The 27,471-nt window shown below is 43.5% G+C and overlaps 1 protein-coding gene across 7 annotated transcripts in view; it reads right to left on the bottom strand.

Moving 5' to 3' along the window:
• LOC100752724 (protein transport protein Sec16B) overlaps positions 1-27,471 on the bottom strand; it is a 59,302-nt gene that overhangs the window by 3,869 nt on the left and 27,962 nt on the right. For 6 of the 7 annotated variants that reach the window (XM_027417280.2, XM_027417278.2, XM_027417279.2 and 3 more), the window contains 11 exons: positions 24,403-24,500; positions 22,026-22,107; positions 18,030-18,147; positions 15,687-15,798; positions 13,922-14,027; positions 8,339-8,479; positions 7,073-7,186; positions 5,261-5,333; positions 3,820-4,137; positions 2,949-3,016; positions 147-299 (listed from right to left, as the gene is read on the bottom strand). In XM_027417280.2, coding sequence (XP_027273081.1) covers positions 147-299; positions 2,949-3,016; positions 3,820-4,137; positions 5,261-5,333; positions 7,073-7,186; positions 8,339-8,479; positions 13,922-14,027; positions 15,687-15,798; positions 18,030-18,147; positions 22,026-22,107; positions 24,403-24,500 — 1,383 coding nt within the window. Of the gene's footprint in view, positions 1-146; positions 300-2,948; positions 3,103-3,819; positions 4,138-5,260; positions 5,334-7,072; positions 7,187-8,338; positions 8,480-13,921; positions 14,028-15,686; positions 15,799-18,029; positions 18,148-22,025; positions 22,108-24,402; positions 24,501-27,471 lie in introns of those variants that run through there. The other variant, XM_027417284.2, reaches the window with a different exon arrangement.

Consider the following 27,471-nt stretch of genomic DNA (forward strand, 5'->3'; position numbering starts at 1 on the left):
GGGCAAGGGGAATTGTTAAGGCCCCTCTCACCAATTGTGAGAGGGGCCAGCCAGGCATGAGATGGGGGTGGGATGGGGCTCCGGACTCTGACCCACTGTTTGAAACAGGGATGAAAGGGGGTCACAGAAAAGAACAAGTCCTCCACCTTTGTATTCTCTTTCCTATCCCCTGGCTTTCCTCTCTGCGAAGCATCTTGGTGAGATGGTTCATCCTCCTCATCTGAAGATGCCTCTTCATCCTTCTTGGCTGAAATGGTGGAACCCTCAGAAAACCTTCGAGCCCTGGGAGCCTGTGGTGCCTGAGATAAAACAAAACAATGGAGATTCACATGGTGCTTATCAGATTGCAAAGCACTTGTCCATGTGACCTCTCACTCCAAACCCAGGGCTAGCCTTGGGAGGTCCCTTCCTGCTGGGGAGAGAGGCAGGTTTACCCAGGAAAACACCTGGTCATGGGTGACAGGACAATCCAGGACCCCCAGTCTCCATCTCCTCCATAACATTGGGGGTCATACTCTCCAGAACTGGAAGCTACTGCTGGAGATGAAAAGGTTCCGGGAACACGTCTGAGAGACCCTCAAACCCAAAGAATTTAGCAGCCAGTATATCTAACCTCGGAGTTTATTTCCTAACAGGCTCTCCCAAGAATAACTGAACACCAGAAGGGAGCCAAATACACCCACACCCCGCCCTTTCTACTAACTTTGCCTTATCGTGGTAAAATATGCATAGCCAATAAAGCTCACTTTAACCATTTATAACATGGTGGCATTAACTATATGCACAGTGTTGTCCAGACATCAGCAGTGCCCATCCCCAGCATTTCTCGTCATCCCATCAGAAACACTGCCTTCCTACCCCCCATCCCGGTACCCTGGTCACCTTTGCCCCATTCTATTCTCTCTCATTGAGTTTGCCTACACTAGATATCTCATATGAGTGTAATAATGAAACATATTGCTCTTTGTATTGTATTTTCATTATGTACTCTGAATAGAGCATAATTAATTAAAATACGTTTCAAAATATTGCAGCAAAACACAGGAAAGGCTTCATTTTCTATTTGTATGGGTGTAATGTCTTCAGTGTACAGACGCTGTTCTAAGTGCTTTCCGTGCTGTGACCCACTGAACCCCTGCAACAGTACAGTGAGAAATGTGCTGTCATTATCCCCTAGTTTCAAATAGGAGAAGACCAACTGTATAGCAAGGCCCCAAGACACACAGCTAGTAAAATGCAGAGAAGGGACTCTAACCTGGTTTTCCTTCTAAGAACCTCTTCTGATTCAGTTAAGTCAAGATATAAGCAAGAGCCTATATTCTAGGGTGGCCATAATCTGTGTTGTAGAAGAGTGAATAAAGGAGGTGGAGGATGGAAAAAGTGCAGGAGAAAAGAGGGGGTTGGAAAGGAGAAGGCAGAGGAGGAAGAGCCTGTTGTTATGTCCCTTCCTTGTGCACAGACTGTCTAACAGAAACCTTTCTTCATTAATCCAAGTGTGTCCATGCCAGACTCCCTCTGCAGTGAGACTTGTGCCCTTGTCACCTGGCTCATTTCCATGTTGCACTCTGATCTCTGTTCAAAGACTTCCTCAGAAACACTGTCCATTGCACAGTGTTATTCTTCTCTAGATACCCCCATCAGACAGCAGAGCATTGGGGTTAAGAGCAGTGGCTGCTCTTCCAGAGGTCCTGAGTTCAATTCCCAGCAACCACATGGTGGCTCACAACCATCGTTATGAGATCTGGTGCCCTCTTCTAGTGTGCAGATATACATGGAAGCAGAACATTGTATACATAATAAATAAATAAAATCTTTTTTTAAAAAAAAAGCGTATGTCAGACACTTGCAAGGAATGATGTCACACAATGGATCTTGTCATACCATTTCTGAGACTATACTTACAAATGACAAGGAAAAAAAATTTATACAGTGTTAAATAACAAGTAGGAAAAATATACCTGTTTTAACTATAGAAAAGCATGTGTGTATGCATACTTATTAACAGGCATATATGTGCATATATACACATATACAGAAAAAAACTAATGGAAGAACCAAAACATTTACCATGGAATTCTGAGTAGTATTTATTTGGTTCTTCATTTTAATTTTTCTATAACAATGGTGTGCTATTTTTCTGCAAAAGAAAGGTAAAGTATATATTTTTTAAAAGATCCATAGCCCTGGGGCTGAGAAATGGCTCAGTGGTTAAGAGCACTGGCTGGTCTCCCAAAAGACCTGTGTTTGAGTCCCAGTACCCACGTGGTGGTTCACAATCATCCATAACTCCAGTTCCAGGAGATCTGGTTCTTTCTTCTGGCCTCTGAGGGCACTAGTTACACACATGGTACATAGACATACATGCAGGTAAAACACACATACACACAAAAATAAATAATTTTAAATTTAAAAAATAAAAATTCGGTAGACCATTATGACTTAAGAAAATTACATGGTGTCATATTTAACCAATGCAAAGCTGCAGAACATCTTGTTCGGCATCAGAGTTGGTTTCTGTGCAGTCTGTCAGCAACTAGGTTAGACTGTCAGCAACTAGATAGAGAGAAAAGACACAAGCAGGCACTCTCACCACTACCATAGAGACCTGACATAAACCAAGGTGAGTGTTAAAATAAAAACTAAGAGTATTCCTCCACACTGAAGAGGATGCAGAAAAAACAGAGATCCATCAATCAGCCATCTCTGCTGCTCTGTCCCCCAAATGACACAGATTGGGGAACAGGTGGAACTAAACATAAACATGAACACAGTCTCCCTTCCAACTCCCAGGGTTTCTGATAGAAAGAAGCAAGGAATGACCTATACAGGTAGAAGAAAGAGTTGCCACTGCCAGAGACGAGCCTGTGTGTGGCTGAGAAATGGGGGCCAATAGCAAAAAGCAGATGCATCAGAGTAGTCACCAGCAGCTCTCTTACTTGTCTGCTCACCTGAGAACTGGAAACAACTTCTAGACCATCAGGATCTTGTAGGGGTTCTTGAGGCGCTGTGTTCTCTCCTGAAGCACCAAAGAAAAATGAAGACAGGAGCCTCAATTTGTGCTCTTCCACCCATCTTGAAGAAAGGAAACGGGGACCCAGTGGCCTGTGTGGCAAGAGTTTATACCACAAGCAGGTCACCGCAAATGCAAAAATCTGCTGGCTCAGTTCCACTCAATTCCCTCATGACCCACCGGTCAACCCAACTCCATCTGGTTGTTCCTTAAGTGAGTAAGGAATTACAGCAGCATGGAGCTAGGTCTCAGGGACTGTCCCCTACCTCCCTTCCATGTGGGTCTCCATCTCGGTCAAGGCTAAAGGACTGAGATCTAATCCTTCTCTGTGGTCCCCAGAACCTCCCTTGCATCACTCAACACTGTTCCCAGACATGTAGCCTTCTTCTCCCAAAGATCTGGTAGGCCTAAAAAAATGTGGAACCAGACTGGAAATATGGCCCCAGCCACCCGGGTCCTGTTATGAGGCTCTTGGGTAGAGGATGGCATCAGAAAGCAGCCCCCTTGACCACTGTGCATGAGACACAGGTGGCATTTTTGTCACTCTGCTTTGCACCCTCCGCATTTCAAACTACATATTCCAAGCAAAAGATAGAACATCGACGCCTGTCCGGCTCTGCTTATCCCAGTCAAGAGGTATATGGACTAGAAGAGAACACACTCCTTTGAGCTAACAAGAGCAGGCCAAAGTGCATTTCCCATGTGCCTTCATCTGTTCAGAGCCCACTTCCTCCAGCAGGTCCCTCACTTGCTTCTTTACCACCAAGACTCCACCCTCCAAGGCATCCAGCCTGGCTGGCAGGTCTTACCAAGGGAAGAATGTATCCGCAGCATTTCCTCCCCAGCCCTTCCTCCAGGAGCCCCTGTCACTGCCATACTGCTGCTGCTGCTGCTGCCACCGCCGCTGCTCACTGACAAGTGGGTTGCAGGAACTGAGTAAAGAGGCACTGGGGTCCCCATGTGCCCTGAACCTTCTCTCTCCAAATAGGCATCTTGATGAAGGGGGAAAGGCTTCTGTGGAGTGGGCTGGGTCAGGCCTGTCTGCTCAGGTGTTGGCCACAGGGCTGAGCTGTACCCAGGGTCTCCTGAGTAGCTTTGATATCCTGAAAGATCCTGGTAGGGAATGTCTAAGGAAGAAAACAGTTACAGACAAATCACTAAGCATTCCTGCTCTTGTCCTCTCCAGAAAGCAATCACACAGATAGACTGTTCTATGTGGCTTCCGAATGACAGCAAGCAAAGCATTGACGAACAGTAGTGCCTCTCCCTGCTGTCTTCAGAGTTATGCCCTGCAGTTCTTGGATGATCTCTATCTAGCCTTTTTCCTATGGGTTGGGAGGCCCAGAATGACATCCAATTGAACTCTATATCTTTTAATATTTGGATGTTTACCCTTTCTACTTTAAGGGGCCTCATTAGACTTCAAAGGCTTACAGTTTAAAAAAAAAATCAAATGACACTCTAGAAATGATGGTTTTACTTATAAAGAATCAGGGTCTGTTTGCCCTGGAAGGGGCCTTGCTGATATGATCAACTAAGATGTGGGTGTGAGAAATTCTTGGCCCAAGGGCACATGGATGTTGTGAGCTGCCGGCCTTCATGTTCCAAGGCTGCAAGAACATTGGCATGTAGAGACATCCAACCAGGCTCTCACAAGGCAAGAAACAGAAGCCAAAGCCTCCCTACATTCTGTCCATCCAGGAAGGAAGTACAAAAGGCTGGAAGGCAAGAGACACGAGCCCTTGTCTGAATTTGACCACCAGGGGAATGACTTTGGGAAATGTATGGAGTTAATTTGGAATATAACTACTGCTGACCAAACACTTAAGAGGCATTCTAAAGGAGGAGTAAGGAGGCTGAGAAAACACTTTGAAACATATATGGCCAATTGATAGCTCAAAATCATCACACTTCCAATGTCTAAAACACTAATATAAAATACTAATAAAGTTCCCTCTCTGGCCTCAAGAAATATATCTAGCTGGGGGTAAGGTATTCACACGGGTGAAACAATTAGCTAACAATAAAAAACATGAAATAGTCACATATTTGAAAACCTAGCCTGCAAAGCAGGAACCCTCACGCTATAGGAATTCGAATATGCCCAGGTCTATGAAGCCAACAAAAAAGGCAGTTTGAATCAATGGGTCTAATTCCCAGACAAAGATCACACCAAGGAAGGGGAGTGTGGATGTGGCTGAAAATATTTTAGTATTATTATCATGGTAGTCAGATCTTTGCATTGAGTACCTGGTGCTCCTCTGGTTCCATAAATATCTGAATGAATAGAATCAGGATCTCTGTAGTCTCCTGTTTTATTTTGCTGTTTAAAACAAAGTAAAAATCCTTTTAAACAGTATAGAAGAAAATAGGGCAGAAGTAGTGGAAAAAGCAAGTTAATAAGAAAGGAAACTCCACTGAAATGACCGGTGCCCAGAGTCATGCAAATATACTCTGTTTCTCAGGTCTCCCAGCTCTGCTCAGAGCAGGCCATGATGGCTGCAGCCAGTGTCACCATCCTCCCAGACCAAGGGGCCAAAAGAAAGAACTAAACCATGGGCCCCAGAGTGTGCTACCCAGGGAAGGTGAAAGGGCAGAGTACATTTTAAAATCCACTTTGTCCTGTCTTCAGAGCAGGGTAGAAGAAAGAAACAGGGGAGGCCCTGCTCCAATTACTCTTCTGATTATGGCCAGCAGCTTTTGCAATTGTCAGAACAAAAAGGAAAGGCCCGGAAGTCTTTTAAGCAATTGCCCTACATTACATGAAAGTGACACGGGTCCACTGTGATCCATTGTTCCTAACAGAGATGGGGAAGCTTTGATGGCTGTGAAACATTCTCTGGGACCTCAGAGAAAGGGTGGCAAGAGTGGTTGGGAAGAGCGCCCCCCTGTGGCACTAGGGAAACACAAGAAAATGTTTGCACATGGCAGGAAAAAAAAGAAAAGCAGTAGATCTCCAGACATTTCCCTAGTGCCTGATTTCTCTATAAACAAAAAATGTCTCCCTCTATTATGATATCTCCATTCTTATCATCATGTATTCTTCCCCTGACTCATACTTTCTGCTCCCTCATGCCCTCGGCATCCCTCTTCTTCTCCCCTTCTCATTCTCCTAGCTCCCTCCCCCTCTTCCCGTGTTCCCAATTTGCTCAGCAGATCTTGAACCTCTCCCCTTCTCCAGAGGACCATGTATGTCTCTCTTAGGGAGATCTACAAACATGACACCAGTTAACTATCTCAGCAACGGAGGGGAGGCTACCTTAAATGCCCTCCCCTGATTTTGAGATTGATGACTGACTTATATGCCATCCTATAACCTTCATCCAGCAGCTGGTGGAAGTAGAAGAAGACACCCGTAACTAATTACTGAACTGAACTGGAACCCAGATGCAGAGAAGGACCAGTGGAAAGCATAGAGGTCCAGACCAGGCTGATGAAACCCACAGAAACAGCTGACCTGAACATCCGGGAACCCTTACTCCCCAGTCTGATAACTGGAATACTAGCATGGGACTGATCCAGACCCCAGGAACATGGGTTTCTATGAGGAAACCTCAGAAATCTATGGGACCTCCTGTAGAAGCCCAGTATTTATCCCTAGCATAGGTGTGGACTTTGGGAGCCCACTCCATATAGAGGAATACTCTCTGAGCCAAGACACACGGGAGTGGGCCTAGGCCCTATCCCAAAGGATAAGAAAGACTCTGATGGCACCCTATGGAAAGCCTCACCATCCAGGGGGAGCAGAAAAGATATGTGACAGATAAGGTTTTAGTTGCGGGGGGTGGTAGGGGAGGACGGGTGGGAGAAGGGAACTGGGATTGTCATATAAAACAATCCTGTTTCTAATTCAAATAAAAAAGTTGGAAGAAAAGAAAAGAAAAAAAGAAAAGCAGTGAGCAGAATGCTCTGACTTCCAGCCATGACCAAGCCTCAGGTGTGATAGGAGACACTGACCAAGCCTCAGGTGTGATAGGAGATGCCCAGGGCAGAGGACTGGGCACATCTTCGTCCAGCCTAAGTCTGAGAAACGCCCAGTGACCCTGCTACCATCCCACTCACCTCCAGTTCCTTGCGCTGCCTCCGCAGTTGCACTAGCCAATCTGGTTCTAGGTCCCTGTTCCCAGGGCGTCTTTCTAAAACCAGGGGATCTGACAGCTTCAGTTTCTCTGCAAGCTGAGCAGAGTTTCCAGGCGGGTCAGGGGTAGAAAGTGAGAGAGAACAAGAAGAGAGGGAGATGGGGCACATGGAAAGACAATAAGGAGAAAGACAAAGTAAGGAGGAGGGAAAAGGAGTCGTCATTCACGAGTACATCACATTATAAAGAATAATTGAGAAATAACAAATTCAGCCGATCCCCTCCCAAAATTGCAGCATTAAATAAATAAGCAACCCATTTTGGCACTATTTCCCCCAAATATGAGAGGAAAATAGCTCCACAGCTCTGTGGCTCTGCAAAGCAGCCTTCTCTGCAAGAAACTTCTAGAATAGGAATGTGGAGAAACATTGGAACCTTGTTCATGTTAATTCTGATTCCGGTCTGGGTGGGGGCTCAGATCTACATTGCTAACAACCTGTGCTACTTTCTGATTCAAGGTGTCATCATGTTCTGTATCTGTGACTTCTAATCACCGATCCTGGGCCATCAACCCTTTATCAGAAAAGTTAGAGTATGGGGGTGGGGCGAGGAGGGGCCAGAAGGGGTGGCTGCACAGATTTTACTGGTTACAGAATCCAACACTTGGGCCTCCTGTAAAGCAACACACAAACTGAAGCACACACTGCCTTTTACTCTCTGGCTAATGGAGTTTTTTTTTTTTTCTTCAGTTAATTGGAACAACTATTTGCCTGATTGTTGTTTTCTTCCCAAGGAACTAAGGGTTGGTATGTTTTTGTTTTCTTTTTTAAACGTGTCCCACACGTGATAAAATATTCTATGCATTTAAAAGTATTTTAATAAGGATCATTTCCCGTTTTAATCACTAAAATCTATTTCCAAAGGCCCACTTTTGTAATTAGAACAGCTCACCACAGCTTGCAGTTTAACTGTACCAGGAAAACAGACTCATGAAACTTCTCAAGCAAAACAAGGGCCGCCCCCTTTCCAGGCCCCCAACCCCACTGCCCCCGGCCCAGCCAGTTGTTCTTTGTGCAGGCAGGCCTCTCTGCTTATCACACCGGGACATGCATACATGGTCAAAGACAGCTGTGGGCTCCAATTTTGCAGCGTGTTCAAAGAAGATGAAATGTGGAGTCTAAGCCTCTCTACAATGACTTCTCTGAGCACTGAAGATAAAACACTTACAGAGACCCCTTTGAGACGCTCACCTTGATGAGCTCCGCTAATAGCACAGGGTGACTGCTCCCTCCCTGGCTCAGGACAGCCTCACCAATGGCTTCACAGTAATGCAAGGCCTGGGATGCCAGGCCATAATCTGCCAGACGGGAAGCATAAAGGAGCTTATATACCTGTGAAGAGGAATGGGGCCAGTGATGAGTCCATCCAGGCGGGAGAGATAGAGGGAGAGGAATGTAGATAAGACTTCTTGGAAGTCAGCTGACTGCCAGCTTCCACTCACTCTGGCATCCAAATAGCCAGGGCCCTGTGCCATTTGGGGCAATTTATCTGTGCATGGGCACAACTCCAAATCCATCCTACATACAGTTCCTGCATTATGGAGAAAAGGATGGGAGTAGGGGGTCACGTCAACTCATCTTTCCAGGCTCCATTGGAAAGGCAACCAGTTTATCCCACAGTCCACATCACAGGGAGCCTGGGCATGTGAAGTGCAGCCCCAGGCACAAGGGCCCACATTAAGATACAAAACGAGACCCTTTGCAGAGGGTGTGAAGTCCAGAAAAAAGTACAGACAAATGCAGGGGTGGGGAGGGGCTTTCATAGAAGGAGCTATAGGATGAGATGAAGTGTGATGGCTCTGGTGTCAAAGAAACCAACTCAATCCAAGCTCACAGTAGGTGTGGGACGTTTGGGCTAGTTCCTTTGCCTCTCCGTGCTTTAGTTTCCCCCATTATAGCATGGACAATACAACTATTCCATTGGAAGCTCTAAAGATAAAAGGAGATGATTCACACAGAGTACTCAGAACAAATGGTGTAGACAAATAAGTTGGTAACATACAGCCAAACCCTCTGAGCCTCAAAAGGGGAAACCCCATAGAATTAGAAGTAATAGTCAAGAAGCATAGTGGTACAATGCTGAGTATGTGAAACAGTCAACAAAAATAGCTATGCTATGACTATCCACCCAGAACAGTGCCAACATAGCATGTGGGTGGGATGAATAAACAAGGAAAAGAAAAGAAACCAAAGCAACTATGCAAAAGCTATGTAGAAGAGCAGTTAGGCAAGGAAGAACTCTCAAAGAAGAGAGATTAAATGGGTTATTTATTTATAATATAGTGATTCATTCCCAAGGTTGCGTGTGTTCCTTGTTGTATGTGTATTGTTGTTATAGCTTGTGTACATTCTCAGTTCCAGGCACTGAAGAACATCCAGTCATTAGAAAAGGTCTCAGGGAGATATTTGACTACACTGCATAAAGATGTGTCACTGTGACTGGTTTAACAAAAAACTAAATGGCCAATAGCCAGGCAGGGAGAATAGGTGGACTTCCAGACAAAGAGAGGAACTGGGGGTAAATCTAGGACACGCAGAATTGAGTTGGAGGTACAGAATGAAAGGTAAAAAGTCACGATGTAGAATGTAGATTTGAAAATATAGATTAATTTTTGATCTATGAGCCAATAGGGAGCAATCCTAAGATACAGGATGAGCTTTCATAATTAATAAGCTGTCTTTACGTCATTTTTGGGAGCTGGCTGCTGGGCAGAGAAAGACTCATTAAATATGGCACCCAAAATGGAGCATGTATTTCTACATAGAACCTGAGAAAGCTTAAAATGAAAAGTTCCAAACATTCAAACATGGAGCCAGACACAGCTTCCTAGTCCCACAGTCTCTCAGGCCGGCCACAGCATACAGAGACATGGAACCAGCCACCAGCACCATGTGCTAAGCTGAGTCTGCAGTGGCTGACATGGCAGTTTAAGATTTGTCTTACATAGTCAGAGAATGCTGCAGGCACTTAGTAAAGCCAGGTCTAGACACAGAAAACCTCTAAAAAGGTACAGTATGTTAAAAAAAATGTACTTAGATGCTAAAGAAAGAAATTAAAATAGGTATAGGCAGTCATTAAAAATAAATAGATTAAAAATAATAAAATAAAGTCTTTAAAGAAAAAATAAAGCAATATAAAAAGAATAAGCCATGTAAAAATGGGAAATACACAGTGAGTGAGTCTGAATCCTATATGGTGCTTTGTTGACTTTGAATTTTTTAAATGCTAATTACAAAACCAATAGCTGATGAGAGACATCAGATTGTGGAAACTGCCAAACTAAACCAACCTATATATTCTAAGAATGTCTTAACTTCAAAATGGAAGCCAAAAAATGTTTCATTGTAGGGGAGATTATACTTTTGTTTCCACAGGAAACAAAAAGTTATGGTTCTCTTCAAAATTAATGGAAAACATGCTTGATTGGGGGAGACCTCCTGAAAATCTTGGCTACAGACATAAAAAAAAAAACAAGAAAGGCTACAGGACAGGTGACATATATGTTGATCCCTCTACTATGAGAACAGCTCTGAGACTAGATGAGACATGGTAAATCTTGTTGGCTGCAGAAACCTCATGACTTATTATTACATGTCATCCTTTCATATGGCATGGATAGTCCAAACAAACTTACAAAGTTGAAAGATAACTTTTACCTGCTCAAACATGAAATAAAAGACAATCTTTGGCTGGCTTGTGTACAATGCATAGTCCATGCTTGTGTTAATGTAGATATGTATGTTATCTTTGAAAGTGTGTGTGTTTTCAGGGCAAGGAGACCAGACACTGATGAAAATAGTTGCCCCTTGTGATCCAGCCTCTCAGAGTGCCTCTGTTGCAGTTTCCTCAGAATTCTGAGTTCAGAACAGCTTCAAGACTGCCAGCTGAATTGGTCCAGCCTCACAGACTATTCTAGCCAGGACTTCCGAGAAGCCCTGCATTTTCCCATTACATAGAGACTGGACAACAAATGTTACAGTTTTCTTAGGACTTGACCATTATCTCAGGTTTCTCAGGGTCCCCTGGGGATGCTGTCAACCCCAGACAACAGGAAACAGTCTAGAGAACATAATGCTCACATTTCCAAGAGGTAGGGGGAGTGATTTGGGGTCATTCAGTCAGTTATGGATGTTTGTCATTGATAAGGGGGGTTGGTTACAAGTTGTTATTGGTCATAGTCTGGAAAAAAAGCTGAACAAAGGAGATTAGATTCAGAGATCTCTTTCTGAAGGGAAAGCGGGGATATAGTATAGAAATGACAGGATAAAAGGATGGATTGTTGAGTCTACTTTTGAATAACCACTAGTCTCAAATAATTCACATTGGTACAGATTTTGTATACTGATACAAATTTAATGTTATTTTTGCTATACTGTATATATGTTTCTACTCTTGTTTAAGGTATTGTACCTATGCAGCTCAATCAAAAATGCAATGTAAAGTTTAAGTCCTTGAAAGCTATTTAGAGTAATAAAGAAAGACAAGTTAGTAGCTAGTCATCTATAACAATCAAATTTATAGTTATGTTAGGTATGTTTTCAGGGTCAAACAGAGATATATTTTAAATAGATAGATGGTCTTCAAGCATTTCAAAGACCTACAGAATGTGGCATTTAAAATGCTTTAATAATAACATAAAGCTTCTTATGACACTTAAGACACATCTGCTCCTGGCAGCACCAATTTACTTTAAAAAAGAGTGATGGGTATTAAAGAACCTCCATATGGAGTTTGCTTTCATCGTGTGTGGGAAAGCTGGCCATTTGGGCAAGAAACTGTCTTTGCCTCAACTACTGACAGTATACTGTACAAACTGGACAAGCAGGACACAAAGGAAAAAGACTGCTGAACTTTGACAAGACAAGGTGAAACAGTCTTTCAAAATTCCTACTTCACAAAAAGGTCTGTCAGATATTCTAGGCCTGTAGACCAAAGACAGATGCCCCAACATTGCAGAGGAATCCCTGTCCAGGCAGCCAGATGCTTCTGTCATTTCTACAGTTTTGGAAGTTGTTTGCTCTGCACTTCTTGCTTACTCAAGTAATATTATATCCTTCTTGGATATCTGATGGAGTTGAAGACAAGATAGTTATAGTTTCCCTTGTTACCAAATTCAGACAAAAAAGAGATGTAAAGTTTATAAGGTGGAGAAACATGAGAACTTAAATTGTTTATCTAAGGAAATGTTTTGAGGTCTAAAAAGATAGTTTGGGGTGGCAATACAAGTTATAATAAAAACTGGTTTGGTTATAAAACTTTGAACTCAGCCGGGCATTGGTGGCGCACGCCTTTAATCCCAGCACTTGGGAGGCAGAGACAGGAGGATCTCTGTGAGTTCGAGGCCAGCCTGGTCTCCAGAGCAAGTGCCAGGACAGGCTCCAAAGCTACACAGAGAAAACCTGTCTCAAAAAATCAAAAATAAATGAATAAATAAGTAAATAAACAAACAAAACTTTGAACTCATCAAGAGAGGATAGATTAGAGTATTTTCTCCAAAATTGTCAAATACAAATAGACTGGACATTGTAAATGTAATTCTTACCTAATAATTGTTCTTATTATATATAGTTTTACTATGTTAGAGTTAAAACCTTTCCTTTTTGTTTAGACCAAAGGGAGAAATGTCTCAAGATGTTTGAATCCACCGTGTAAAGATGTGTTACTGTGATTGGTTTAATAAAAAGCTAAATGTCAAATAGCTAGGCAGGGACAATAGGTGGGACTTCAGGCAAAGAGAGGAACTGGGGGTGAATCTAGGTGTGCAGAGGAGACACCAGGAGACACAGAACAAATTGAAGGTACAGAATGAAAGAAAGGTAAAAAGCCATGTGGTAGAATGCAGATTTTAAAATATGGGTTAATTTAAGATATAAGAGCTAGTTAGGAACAAGCCTAAGCTACAGTCCAAGCTTTCATAATTAATAAGATAGCTCCATGTTATTATTTGGGAGTTGTCTGACAGTACAGAGAAAGACTGTACAGGACTGTACAGACAGGAAAGAAAACACATAGTAGTGTTGAGTAAATGTGAGATGGGGACCTTGGAGCTAATGCTGTGCCTGGAACAGTCCTGTTCCAAGCACAGAAACAAACTCAGTTTTAGGCCAGTTTGCAGCACAGGCTCCACTGAAGTTCACACTCCATACCAGCAAGAGAGATGAGAAAAGGCTACTAGGTGCCAGGTCCCAAACACATGGGGGATTAGACTGGGTGTGGATGCAATGCCTCGTCAGTCACTGTGGACATAAAGAAGCAATGAGACGCCAGACACAGTCTGAGACAAGAGAACAGAACTTTGCAGTGTGTTTGCTGCTTGCCTAGCTTAAGCCCTGAAAGGGAAGAGAGAGTTGGTGGACCTAGAACAGAGCAGGAGGGAGGCTCCCGAGAAAAGAGGTATAGTGAGAAGGAGGGGAGAAGCCGAGCAGCCACTGGGACTGGATGACTGTGGGAGCTGAGGGGGGAGATGAGAGGAACTGCTGGGAGAGAAGAGCCTAAGGTAGCAGAAGTCAAGAAAGGCGGGGCAGAACTGCAGAAAGATTTCTATGTGTCCAGAGTGAGGCAAGAGCCTCCAGCAGAGACCTCCGAAGGGCTTTGCTTTCACATTGTAAAATTCCGAGCTTCCAGAGACATGGGGGAAAAAACCCTAGGCTTTCCCTCACTAATGAGGAAAAAATACAGGAGACAACTTAGCCCAAGGTACCAGGTGCCAGACAGCAAAGCTGAAAACCTGGCTGCCCGCAACTAAACTGAAGGTCCCCTCCGGGTTCAGTTACCTGAAAAGAAGGGATGAAGGATTTGGGGCGGCCCAGCATCTGGCAGTATTCGAAGATTTCTGTCCTCTGGATAGCCTCGATTGTTGCAAACTTCAAAAACTCTTGACTAAAACCAGGGAATAACAATAACAGAGGTGAGGTGAGGATGCTGCTCTCAGGCAGCTCCAAGAGAGGAAAGAGACGGGGGTCCCAAGGTGTGAATGCTTCCCCTTTGCCCTCTGTCCTCTTGGGTTTGGGGAACAAATGAAATGAGTATTGTGTCAGCTGTTCTAGAAGAGCCTGCCCGTGAGAAGGAGGCTCTGCGCCTTCCTTAACGGAAGGTAGGACACTGCAATTCTCCCACGTGAACATCCTGAAAGCTAGCCTTCAGCCCTAGGGCCTGGCACACACCAGGAAAGGCAGATCAGCCAGAGCCCACCAGCGCAAAAGAAAAAGCCACAGAGTCCCGAGCACCACAGACGGCCTGGCAGAGAATGGGGGGGTTGGGGCGGGGAGACAACTGAGCCGGAAAAAAATGACAGATTTTACACAGGAAGTTCATTCAGCCAATGAGGGTGAAAACTGGGGTGAATGTAATCTGAGGGAAAACAAGAGTCCCTCATACACACAACCTCCCAGGCTCCCCTCCACAGCTTGCCAGGTGCCCAAAATCTCAGTCACCAGGAGTATTTCTATAAGCTAACATATTTCCAGAAACTTCCCTAGGATTCATAGACATAGAAGAGGAGGCATATTAACACAGGTACCTTTATGGTCGTATTTGGCTCAGACTGGCTTCCTTGAGAAGCTGACTATGCTGTCTGAGCCCAGGCTCTCAAGAGAAAGGTCTACGGGGTAGGCATATTCCTACAATGGCAGAGGGCTGGAGACACTGATTATAAGTTGGCTCCTGCAGCCCATCTAAGTTCAACCTCATGCTGCACCAGCGATGCCACCTTAGACGAAGCCTGGGATCCTCTGTACCTTGCTTTCCCTGCTACACTCCCCCGCCCCACTTTTTTAATAAGGTAAATCTGTAACAAAGGAAATGGTGCAAAGCAGCTGACGGTGCCACAGCTCAGAAACCTTTTCTTTTTCTGTGCTCAGACAGGTCAGTAGCCCTGGCCAGCTGGCTAGCCTACAGCCCAGGTCTGCACTGATCTTGCTCCAGTCCTCCTGTCTATGCTTCTTGACTGCAGGAATTCGAGGAGCATAATACCATGACTGCTCAAAAATCCTATTAAGAAGAAGGGGATAGAAAGATTCAGAACAGTGAAGGCCACCCAGGGTGAGCTTATCTATTTCAGCTCACTCCTTCTCCAGGTCTCTAGGATTCTTTCAACATAAAAATCCTGATGCATGGCTCCCGTAAAACAAGTGACCAATGGCTCCAAGGAGCTTGTGCCCCACATTAATGTACTGGGGTAGTATGGAGGCCCCAAAAAGCGGGCTCTCAGAACAGGCCCAGGGATGCCCCAAAAAAGACCATTTGTAAACTTCCTCTTTTCATTTTTTTTTTCTATATAATCTCTTGCTGTGGAGCTAGGCTGCCACCCAGTGGCCAGAGGGGCACAATACACACCAAAGGCACCAGTTCAGGCCCTCTGGTGGTGTGATGCAGCATCCTCCGGTCACCTTGCCTAGACCAGTGCGGAAGACACAGAGGAGCCAGCAGTGGCTGAAATTTACACAAGAAAATGAATAGTGAAGCCATGAAAGCCAGCAAGAGCTAAAACAATCCACGGAAAACATCTTTGCCATTTCCTTCCATGCAAAAGGCACATACCTGTGGTCACTGCCCAGCAAGGCCAGATGGTCTGTCTTCACTGTGTAGTGGCCAAAGGGCACGTGAGCCATGAGATAGCAGAAGTGAGCTGCCTCCATAAGCCCTTTCCCAGCTGCAGGAAGAGAACAAGACCCCAGTCACAGAATGCACCCTGTGGGGCCCACTGTCTGAGTAGAACAGGGAGAAATAAATAGTGAACTCCAGGGTCAGAGGGCAGAAGCCTCATGAGAATAAACCAGGGGGTCCTCAGGGCAGAAGTCACAGACACTTTCATCTCACTCACTCCCACTTTGGTCAGCTTTTCTGACCAAAGACATGGCATTTCAGCTGTCATCACTCACATCACATCGGGTGCTATTTCATATTCCCCTGATGGGTTTTTCTTCGGGAATTTTCTAAAAGTCATGATCCTTCCTGAGGCTGAGAAGTGAGAGAAGATGCCTATACCTAAGTAAAGTGGAACATCAGAAGTGGATTTAAAACACCCTCCCAGTCTACAAAGATGACACCAGCTAACAACCTAAGCAACAGAGGAGAGGCTGCCTTAAATGCCCTCCCCTGATAATGAGATTGATGACTGACTTATATGTCACCCAATAGCCCTCATCCAGCAACTGGTGGAAGTAGAAGCAGACACCCACAACTAATCACTGAACTGAAACTGGAATCCAGATGCAGAGAAGGACGAGAGAAGAGCAAAGGGGTCCATACCAAGCTGGTGAAACCCACAGAAATGGCTAATCTGAACATCGGGGAACTCTTGCTCCCCACACTGATAGCTGGGATACCAGCATGGGACTGATCCAGACCCCAGGAACATGGGTCTCAGTGAGAAAACCTCAGAAATCTATGGGACCTCCTGTAGTAGTTCAGTACTTCTCCCTAGCATAGGTATGGATTTTTGGGAGCCCATTCCACATAGAGGAATACTCCCTGAGCCACGGGGATGGACCTAGGCCCTATCCCAAAGGTTATGATAGACTCTGGTAACACCCTATGGAGGGCTCACCATCCAGGGGGAGCAGAAAGGGTATGTGACAGGTAGGGTTTTAGTTGGGGGGGGTGGTAGGGAGGAAGGGAAGGAGAGGGAACTGGGAATGTCATGTAAAACAATCTTGTTTCTAATTCAAATAAAAAAATCTGCAGAAAAAAATATAAATAAATAAATAAAACACCCTCCCAGGGTGTGACTCCTTCCTCTGCTGCAGTCAAACAGTCGAGGGCTTTTCCTGTGCTCATAAAAATCACATCAATTACCAAATTGTTCCTGGTTTTCTAGTGTTCTCTGTACACATTCCACTGCCTTCAAATTGAACTAAGTGGGTGTGACAGCTAATCTTCATGGTCAACTTCAATAGAATTGGAATAACTAAAGTGATCTGCTCCCTGGGTGTACCCTTGAGTGTGTCTCTAGGGAGGTTTAACTGAGTAGGGCAGGCCTATTGGGAGTGTGGGTGGAGCTATCCTGTAAGTAGGATCTAGGGCTGAATGAAAAAAATAGGGAAGAAGGAAGCAAGCTGATTCCCCATCACTCATCTCTGCTTCCTGACAGGCCTCTAGTCACAGCACACTTCTGCCACTATAGACTGTGTGTTCCCTATGACTGTGAACCAAAGTAAACCTTTCTTTGTTTAAGGTTTTGTTGGCTACTTTGTCATAGCAGTGAAAAGGTAACTAATACAGTGGGTAAAGTACCAAACACAGTCTGATAAACAATAAACATGGATTCCCCTTTAGTCAGGCAGCTAGGTGGCAACCAGCGCTTGTCACAACCTTATATATGGCTGCTCCAAATTGAGCAGAGCAATTATTCCCAACGTTCCACAAAGAACACCATGTTTACTAAAAGTTCTGCCAAGACAAAATTTCCAAAGTAGTCATTTGGAATACTCTACAGCCATTAAGTGCTTGTGAGGCCATGTTCACAGACAGATAATAGAAATAAAGGCAGAATCACCAGGGTAGTTTAGACTACCCATCTGATGGCCTTGGGCCACTGAGGGTCATGAGGCAACAGGAAATAGCATGCCCCTGTGTTAGTTCCAGGTAAGAGTCTCACCTGTGAGTAGAAAATTAAGAGGGGGCTGTACATCAATGACAAAGCTCCCAGTGGGAAATGGACATGGAAAAACAAACAAAGCTGGCAAAGGGAATTCTGGGGAACAGAATTACACAGTAGATGTGCCTTCCCTGGAGTTTCTTAAGGAGAAGGACAGAGCCTCCAGAACCTGAGTAGGACTGAGCCATAGACTGGCTCTCCGCAGAGACTAAGACTCTAATGTCAGGCATTGGAAGCTGGCCTGGAGAGGCCCTAGAGAAGGGAAAATGCTGGTTTCTGCTTACCCAGGGTATCCCCCATGCTGACAATCGCTCGCTGGTAAACCTCTGTGTCTCCAGCCTGATTTGACAGGATCACAGCCAAGTGGGGCCGCCAGTCTCCCCACTGCTTGTCTCCACAACACTGCAAAATAATAACAATTTACAGAGTCATTTAGCACAGCCCAAGATGCAAGTAAAGAAGATTGCTGTTTATATTTTGGTATGGAGTTCAGAGAATGTCTGTTACACCGTCTGTGGTGCTATTACTCATTGATTGAGAGTTCACTCCACGTGAAGGGGCAGGTGCATGACACAGAACAAGTTGGTCACTCATACCTACAACCCAGCACTCAGGAGACTGAGAGGACATCATGATTTTGAGATCTGCCTGGACCACAGTGTAAGACCATGTCTCCAAATAAAAATTTTAAAAGGAGAAAGGAGAAATCATATATACATACACATGCACACCCACACTCGCACACACATATACACACAGAGACACATAAACAAACACACACAGACACAGAGACACATAAACATACACACACAGACATGGAGACACATACACACAGAGATATACACACTCACATGCAGAGACACAAACACACACACACACACAGATACACATACATGCCCATATACACAGAGATACACACATAAACAAAATACAGACACATACAGACACACATGCACACTCACTCAGATACACATACCCATATATACATGTACACACACACAATGACAGACACAAACATATATATGTATATATATATATATATATGTATATATATATATATCAGTTATAAGGCTATTGGATAATAAAATGACATATTATTTTATTAATTTTCAAGTTTTTCCCCTGTGCCTTCACTTCAAATATCTACAGCCAAACTCCTCCCCACACCCCCCAAAAAATCTCTAGTAATTCAGTGAAAAAAGGAAAAATGAAAGATTGGGCCCCCTTGTCCCATGAGTAGGGAAGGCCAAGCTAACCTGACTTAAAAGTCTTGAACTCTGGGTTGCTCACTGTCTTATAAGTGGCTAGTATTGCCTAATATTACAAGGCCCTTCCACACATGGCAACTTCCATGATGCCGCTGTGAAATGTGCTTGCTATTTCCACTTAAAGAATGAGAAAATCAAGCAAGCTTTCAACATCCATTCATTTCCTCTCCACCCATTCTCTGGTAACAATGTGGTGGCCACGGACTCCCAGGGGGCAGGAGAAAGCCAGCAAACCTGTGGAACTGTCAAGCAGCCCTGCATACACTCTGCTTTCCTGTGTTCAGATTTCACAGTTATGTCTTTGGTCCATTCAGAATTAGTTTTTGTGTAAGGTGATAGACACTGGTCTAACTTCATTCTTCTGCATGTGGACAACCAGTTTCCCCAGCACTGAAGACGCTTTCTTTCCTCCAGTTTATGTTTTTGGTATTTGTGCCAAATATTAAGTGACTATATTTACAGGTACTCGTGTTTGGGTCTTTGATTGCGTTCATTGGGCTACATGTCTGGTTTTGTGCCAGTGTCATTTTTTATTGCTGTGGCTTTGTAATATATCTTAATATCTGGAATGGTAATTCCTCCAACATTGTTCTTTCTGCTCTGATTGTTTTGGCTATCCAGGGTCTTTTGTAGTTCCATGTGAATCTTAGGATAGATAGTGTTTGCTACTTTTGTAAACAATGAGATGGGGATTTTGATGAGTATTGAATTGAATATGTAAATAGATTTTGGTAAATTGGTCATTTTCACAATATTAGTTCTATAATCTATGAATATGAAATGTATTCCCATTTTTATTGTCTTTCTCTATCTCTTTCTTCATAGATTTAAAGTTTCCATTATACAAGTCCTTCACCTCCTTTATCAGATTTATTCCTAGATATTTTATTTATTTGAGGCTATCATGAATAGAAGCATTCCATGATCTCTTTCCCTGTATGTTGGTGGTGGTGTATATAAAAGCTATTGATTTGTGCAAGTTGATCCTGTATCCTGCCACATTGATAAACTTGTCATTTCTAGAAGCTTTCTGGTAAATTTTTGGGATCTCTTATGTATAATAGTATGTCATCTACAAATATGGATCATCCTCTCCATATAGAATGATGAGACAGAGAGATATGAGAATTTATTAACTAATTTCCTTGATAGGATACACCTGTCAGCAAGGTGGCTGACAGGTTCAGACATTCTTGGTCCTTTAACTTCACAATAATTCTATTGGTTGACCATCAAAAGCTCCACAAAGTGAAAAACGTTGGTATTAATTAGCAACCAAGTTTGTCTAGCAGTAATGAGCAAAGCCAAGTTTAGACCTTGGATGAAACCCACATCTTTGTGTCCAGTAGACATGCCTCTTCCATGACACCACCCATGTAGCAGAAAGGTAGCCTTGTATTTGATATGAGGGGCTAGGAAGTTCTCCCACTCTAAGATAAAATGCTGCACTGGGCCTGTGGAGCCTTAGCTCCCTTATCTAAGAGCAGGGGAAATTAGCTAACTCTACTTCATCACTGAGGCCCAATGGACCATAAGCTAATTATATCACTTTCTCCATTAGGTGCTTCGTGACATGGTACAATTTTATCGCAGTACTGAGGCTTCCATTCAGCTGAATTGTGAAGCATACCCTATATTCCAAAATAGCTCATTGGTTTAATGATGAGGGACAGAAGGCATCATTTCTCTTTGCTTTGCTTTTCTTAAAATTATCCATAGCAAGAAGAATGTCAAAGGAAGGAAGGAAGGAAGGAAGGAAGGAAGGAAGGAAGGTGAAATTAATTTCCATTAAAACCAGTTGCTAGCAAAAACTCAAGCTTCAAATATAAGATGTGGCTCCCAAAAGTAATAGAGATTGACTCTCGATGGATTGAGCAGAAACAGAGGTGATGAAATAATACTTCTATGCAGCAAGAACATAAAGCAAACATAAAGGAACTCAGGAAAGAGATGGTACCTAACAGGAAGAGCTCAGGTGAGGAATCAGGGAAATATTAAAGAAACAAAGATAAAAATGTTGGAACACAAGAGCAAGAGACACCAGGACAAACAGTGAAGGACAGAGGACAGAGGCAAGAAAAAGAGAAGAAGACAGGAGTAAGCAAAGGAAAGACGGAGGAAGGAAAGAAAAATAGTTTTAATATAAGGAAAAAAGTGAAAGTCCAATATGGTGGCACATGGTTGAAATCCTAACACCTGGGAGATGGCAACAGGAAGATTAGGAGTTCATAATTATCCTTAGCTACATACTGAGTTTGAAGCCAACATGGGTCTGAAAAGGAGATATATATATTTCACATGTTTACCTACAGTTTATACATGTGAAATAGACATGGAATTCCTGGAGATGAAACCAAAATAAATACTGAAAGATATAATCCAAGAAAATGTTCCTAGATTCTAAGATATGAATGTATACATTCAAAGGACAGGCTATGTAGTACTGCCAGGAAAAAAAAATACCTAGACACTCAATGCCAAGATATGTGCTGGTAAAGCTATTGGATAAGAAAAGAATACATTGACTTGAAAAGATCAAATCTGCTTTAATGGAGATGATGTCCAGCAGGCCTCTACCTTCTCAGCTATATTCAATTCCAAAAGCACATGTGCAGAGGGGAAGCTTCCCTTCAGGAAACCCAAGGGCAGCCCTGCTGAGAAAAATCTGAGAAACCGTGGCTCTTGTACAATAGGGCTCTGTGGAAGAGGTAAGATCTTTGGAACCAGACAAAACTGAGTCAGTCATGACCCCACTCCTCACTACCTCCCTAACTGGGCCATTTTACACCTTGGCACCTCTGTTTCTGTGTCTGCAAAAGCAGAGATAAATAACTCCTGTCTTCATGCATGAAATCAGCTACTATGTATCAAATGGGTCAAGCACGTTGTACATCATTAATAAACTATCATTCATGCCTCATCATGAAAGGTATTGCTGCTACATTCCCAAGTAGTCCCCAACAGCCCACTCCCAACCCTTAGGACTCTGGGGTGCAGAGCCACAGGGAGTACCGTGGCTGCTTGTGGAATCCTCCCCGACATGAGCTGGAAGAGGGTCTGCAGGGGGTCGTTGAGTGTCAGCGTGCTGGTAAAGCTGTGAGGAGAGAAGAGAGTCAGTGGGGAGTCAAGCCCAGAGGGAACCCATTACCAGCACGAAGTCGTGGATATTCCACTTGACAGGAGCTTCCATTTTGTAACTCAGGCTACTCTCTGCTCTGCTGTGCCTGTGTGGCCTTTTAGGGACAATCAGCCACATCCTCACCACATCACACTCCCCACAGTAAACTTCCATTGTTCAAGGATGTTTTTTGCATTTTCAAACTAATACCCTAATTCTTGAGTAGTCACTTCTAAATGCCTTCTACTGGTGAGCTGACCTCCCACATCTGCAGGTCGTCTGGGTAGGCCAGCAGTAAGCCTGGAAGCACTTCTCCATGGGCCCCTCCTTCCCAGTCTCCCTCAGAGTTCCTCCTCACCAAACCCATCCCACTAAGCATCATTTTTCCGGCTCATCTCAAGCCTGGGTCTGTAGAGCTTTGACTCACAAGCACTAAATAGCCATTTTCAATAACCAAAGAGGCGTGGAAGAGGGACCAGAAATGATCCTGCCGATGACAAACTGTGGGGTGTGCTTAACAAGGATATAATAAGCTCTACAGCTGATTTGAGAGTTAAGCATATTCAGTGAGAGATATTTTTCACAATTCACTGGGCCCCATCAAAAATCAATGGCCCAAGGCAAAACTCTACAGCAGAGATGTATGCTACAACATGGGGATGTGGGATGTTCATTTCCAAAACCCAAAGGGAAAATTGTCCCTCAGATGGCCATCTTTTGCTTAATAGCACCCTTGCCATGGGAGCTCAGCACACGCAACATTACAGACAGCAGTGTGCCTGCCACTCCAGTCTGGGGCCATAATAGAGAGAGGGTGGCGTTGTTTGTGCCTGGGAAGATGAAGATGAAGTAATAAAGAGTCTCACTGAGACCATCATGAAGAATAAACCACCATGCAGTGTGGCAGCCAATAGGAGCATAGAACTTAAATCAGAGTGTATGTCCCCTCATCCAACTCTCTGCCCAACAGGATTCATGGCCAATTCAAGCCAAGTTAAGCTAAGAGGGTTGCCTCCACCACCTCAGTCAGCCCTAGAAGACAAACATGCACTCGTGACATCTTTCTTACTCTGACCCAAATCCGCTCCTACAGGAGGCCTCCCCCTCACGCCTGTCACCCCGAAATGTGCAGGGTGTGAAGGACTCATATGGAAACTCTTCTACGATGTCCACATAGACCCAATACCTCCTCTTCACACTGACTCCCCACTGCTGTACTCCGCCCCCCCCCATCACTTACTCCAGGCTTTGATCCTATCCCTGCCTCAGGTGGCTTGGTCATTCTCCCTGGTCCATCATGGTACTTGGTTCACTGTCAGATGTGATTCCTTACTACCTATGCCTCTTCTCTCGGCATTCCCAATCCAGTTAATGCCTGTTCTACCATGGTTCATAGATCTACCAGCTCATTTTCCTACCGGCCCCTCAGAAGCCACAGCCTCAGTGGAAGGCCAAGCCCTGCACACATTTTTAAATCAAAACCCCTTAGCCTCCAGGCTCCGCCAGGTACATGTAAGAGATCCCCACCCTTCCTTCCCTAATGGAACTGTCTAAACCAGCCCCTCCCAAAGAGGACAACTACAATGTAGAATATTCTAAATTCTCAGAACCTCTGACCCTGGGGAATTTTGCCAAAATGTTTCATTCTATTTACATCAGTTTAAAGAATGATTCTTCACCTAAATTATAAGAATCAAGGGCCGGTGAGATTGCTTAGCAGGTAAAGCCACTCACTGCCAAGTTTGACAACGTAAGTTTAGATGCCCTGGATCTACAGGACGGAAGAAGAGAACTGACTCCCACAAATTGTCCTCTGGCCTCCACACATACTCCATGGCACATGCATGCACACACAGAGAAAGACATATATAATAAATAAATGTTTAAAAATGAAGAATCTTAAGAACTGAGTATGAAGGTAGCATGATTATAATCCCAGTACTCGGGAAGCTGAGGACAAGGAGACTGAGAAGGAAGAAAAGAGCGAAAGGAGGGGAGGGGAAAGGAGAGGAGGAGAGGAGAGGAGAGGAGAGGAGAGGAGAGAGAGAGAGAGAGGAGAGGAGAGGAGAGGAGAGGAGAGGAGAGGAGAGGGGGAGAATTGGGAAATGAAAAATGCTACACCCATCTCAGCGAAGAGAACTTGGGCAGCTGTGTGTGGAATTTCTCAATGCATTTTTTTTACTTCTTCCCTATACACACCCATGCTCACATACACATCACCTTTGGAAGGAAGGTCTATCTGCTCTTCTGGTCTTTGTAAGCTAGACTTACCCACTCATGACCCAGTTATAGGTCCTTGGGTCCATCTTACTGGCTAGGAACAAAGCATGGCCCCACAAGTGGTTCTTCATAGCCCATTCCAAGGCTTCCTGAAAAGCAAAGCATGACATGTAATAGTACCTTGCCCATCTTTCTCCAATAAAAACAACAAATTTCCATATATAGGTATTGCTGTACTCCAAGAAACAGAAAATCCCAGGAAAATTAGAATACGAAGAAGGGGGAGCAGGAGCATGGGTTTCACTCAGCGTGGTACTATTCTCTAACTTGTCCACTCCTCCAGCCATCATCCATCAGGACACCTGCATTCACTTCTCCTCAAGCATGGTCACCTCATCTCTCTAGTATAAGCTACAAAATATTTCTCAGACCCTAACTACCAAAAATGAGAGAAAGAGTTCACTCCCAAGATTGAGTCTCAAAATATGAGTGGCAGAAATGTATTGTATTAAAGAACAGCGCCCCTGTGCAGAGGTGACATCTTCCTTCCTAGGCACAAAGCTGGACATTTGCCACCTCACTGCTTCCTGAGTATAGCTGAGTCTAGGCCATGGCATGGGAATGACAGTGCCACTTCTAGGCTTAGCCCTTAAAATCATCCACACTCATTCCTAATATGCTCCACCCCATCAGATAGTGGCAATGAAAAGAACTCCTGGGGAACCTTGGAAATTCTAAGCTGACAATGGTGATTGCCAAAGCATCCTGAATCTGATATCATGGAGGAAGGTTATCCTACTGAATCATTTGTGTACTCTGATGGAAAGTGATAAATGGCTACTGGGCTTAAGCCCATGTACATGGGAGCTAGCAAAACTGTTAACTCTCAGAGGCTGTCTCAGGATGCATTGGTTGTGCCATTGAGTAAGATGGGCTAAAGTTGCAAACTTTAAAACAGACACACATACACACACAAACACACACACACACACACACACACACACACACATTTGCCTTTTTTGATTCAGTTTATAGTTGAGGTTTTGAACTAGTATTAATAACTTCTTTGGTAGCCGGGCAGTGGTGGCACACAACTTTAATCCCAGCATTCAGAAGGCAGAGGCAGATGGATCTCTGTGAATTCGAGGTCGGCCTGGTCTACAAAGTAAGTTCCAGGAAAGTCAAGACTATTACACAGAGAAACCCTGCTCAAAAAAAAAAAAAAAAAAAAAAAAAAAAAAAAAAAAAAAAAAACTAACAAACAAACTTCCTTAATAGGAAAAAAAAAACACATGATTTCCGGCAGGAAGGTAATTCTACCTCCATGTAACAAATATCTTTATTATCCCAACATAGCTCCATGTAATCTTATTGGATAGAGGGGGCAAATTTAATAGTCCCAATTAAGAAATTCACCCTCAGGTCCAGAGCAAGTGAAAAAAAAAAATGGCATTAGGACAACTTATTTTTTAGCATGCTTTACCTACTTCATAATTCTTTTTAATTGGTTTTTAAAAGAAGTGACCAATGGGTTGGTTGAGAATTACCAGTTAACTCAAAATTCCGCCCAGCACAAAAATATAATTTATTAATAAGAACTTGAGAACTTTTATTGAGGTTGTCAGGATTATTAAATTCCAGGACTAATACCTGAGTCAAATATGAATAAAGGTATCTTGATACCCAAACCTCATTCCTCATCCGGCAGTCACCCCCACTGCTCCATCTAGCACTCACCCACATCTATCACGCAGGGTGGAGAGGGACCCAGAAACCCGAGCTCAGGCTCACACTACCCAGATCCAAGCCCCACATCTAAATCTGACCTCCCAACCTGTAAACCTGTAAAACAAAAATAGAACCTAACACACAAGTTTCTATGGAGATAAATCAGATTAATGCATAGAAGATATTGAGCTAGTGCCTGACAGGTAAAAAATACTTTTTAATCTGTGTTTTGTTATTGTTGTTATTATAGATATTGTTCATCTTTCTTGAAGGAAAAGTTCAAGACTGATTTATCTCTGTATGCCTCACTGGGTAAGAAAGTAGTACTTTGGATAGGGTTTTTTTGTTTGTTTGTTTGTTTTGCTTTGTTTTAATGGAATAAATGGATTGCTGGGAAAACCACAATTCCCTGCTAGATAATGAATGTATAGAAAAATGACTGTAATTTGATACCACTTATTTTTATGTTATCAAGTTAAGTGCTCATATAAAAGAAATCATTGTGTCTTTAAAATTCAAGAGATAAAAATATTAAAATTTCAAAGTTGGGGCTGGAGAGATGGCTCAGCAGTTAAGAGCACTTGTTGCTTTTAGGAGGATCCAAGTTCAATTCCCAGCACTCACATGGTGGCTCACAACCACCTGTAACTCCAGTTCCAGGGATCTGACACTCTCTTCTGCCTTCCTAGGCACCAGGCATGCCTACAGTGCACATACATACATGTGGGTGTTCATACATACACATACAATAAAAATAAATAAATCTTTTTAAATGTCAAGGTCACAAAAGTAACTCAACTTCATTCTTTTTCTCAACTTCATTTTTATACGTTAATTTGAAAATGGGGGAAAGCTAACTAAATATGACACACACCACAAAAAGAAAGATTTGTAGAGTAGAAGCAAACATCTTAAGTATTTAAAGAGCACAAGCAATTAAGCCTGAGCTGATAAAAGTCTCTACAGGAAAAGGTGGGAAAGCCCATAACAAAAATCGTCACAGGTGAAAAGCTAATGTCACTCATAATAACGAAAGTGCAAATGTATTCACTGAATCATATTTTTTTCACCTCTCGGATTGGCACAGATCAAAAGTGTGAAGGCCTTTGATGAGGATGCACAGTAAGGATTTCACCCTTTGCTCAAGGGGCTAGTTGATACATCTAAAGAGGGAATTTTTCAGTATCTATCAAAATTATAAACCACACACCCTTTGTCCCAACACTTCTGCTGCTAGAACTTTATTTTATATATATTCTTTCATAGTGGACAAAATGACAGTGATGTCCTGGCTTGGGTATGATGCATTCCCCACAAAAGACCTATGTTTTGAAGGCTTGATCCCCAGCTATTGGGAGGTAAATGGATCATGAGGACGCTAATTTTAGATTT

This window comes from Cricetulus griseus, chromosome 5 (genome assembly GCF_003668045.3).
Source record: "Cricetulus griseus strain 17A/GY chromosome 5, alternate assembly CriGri-PICRH-1.0, whole genome shotgun sequence".
Lineage (NCBI taxonomy): Eukaryota > Metazoa > Chordata > Mammalia > Rodentia > Cricetidae > Cricetulus > Cricetulus griseus.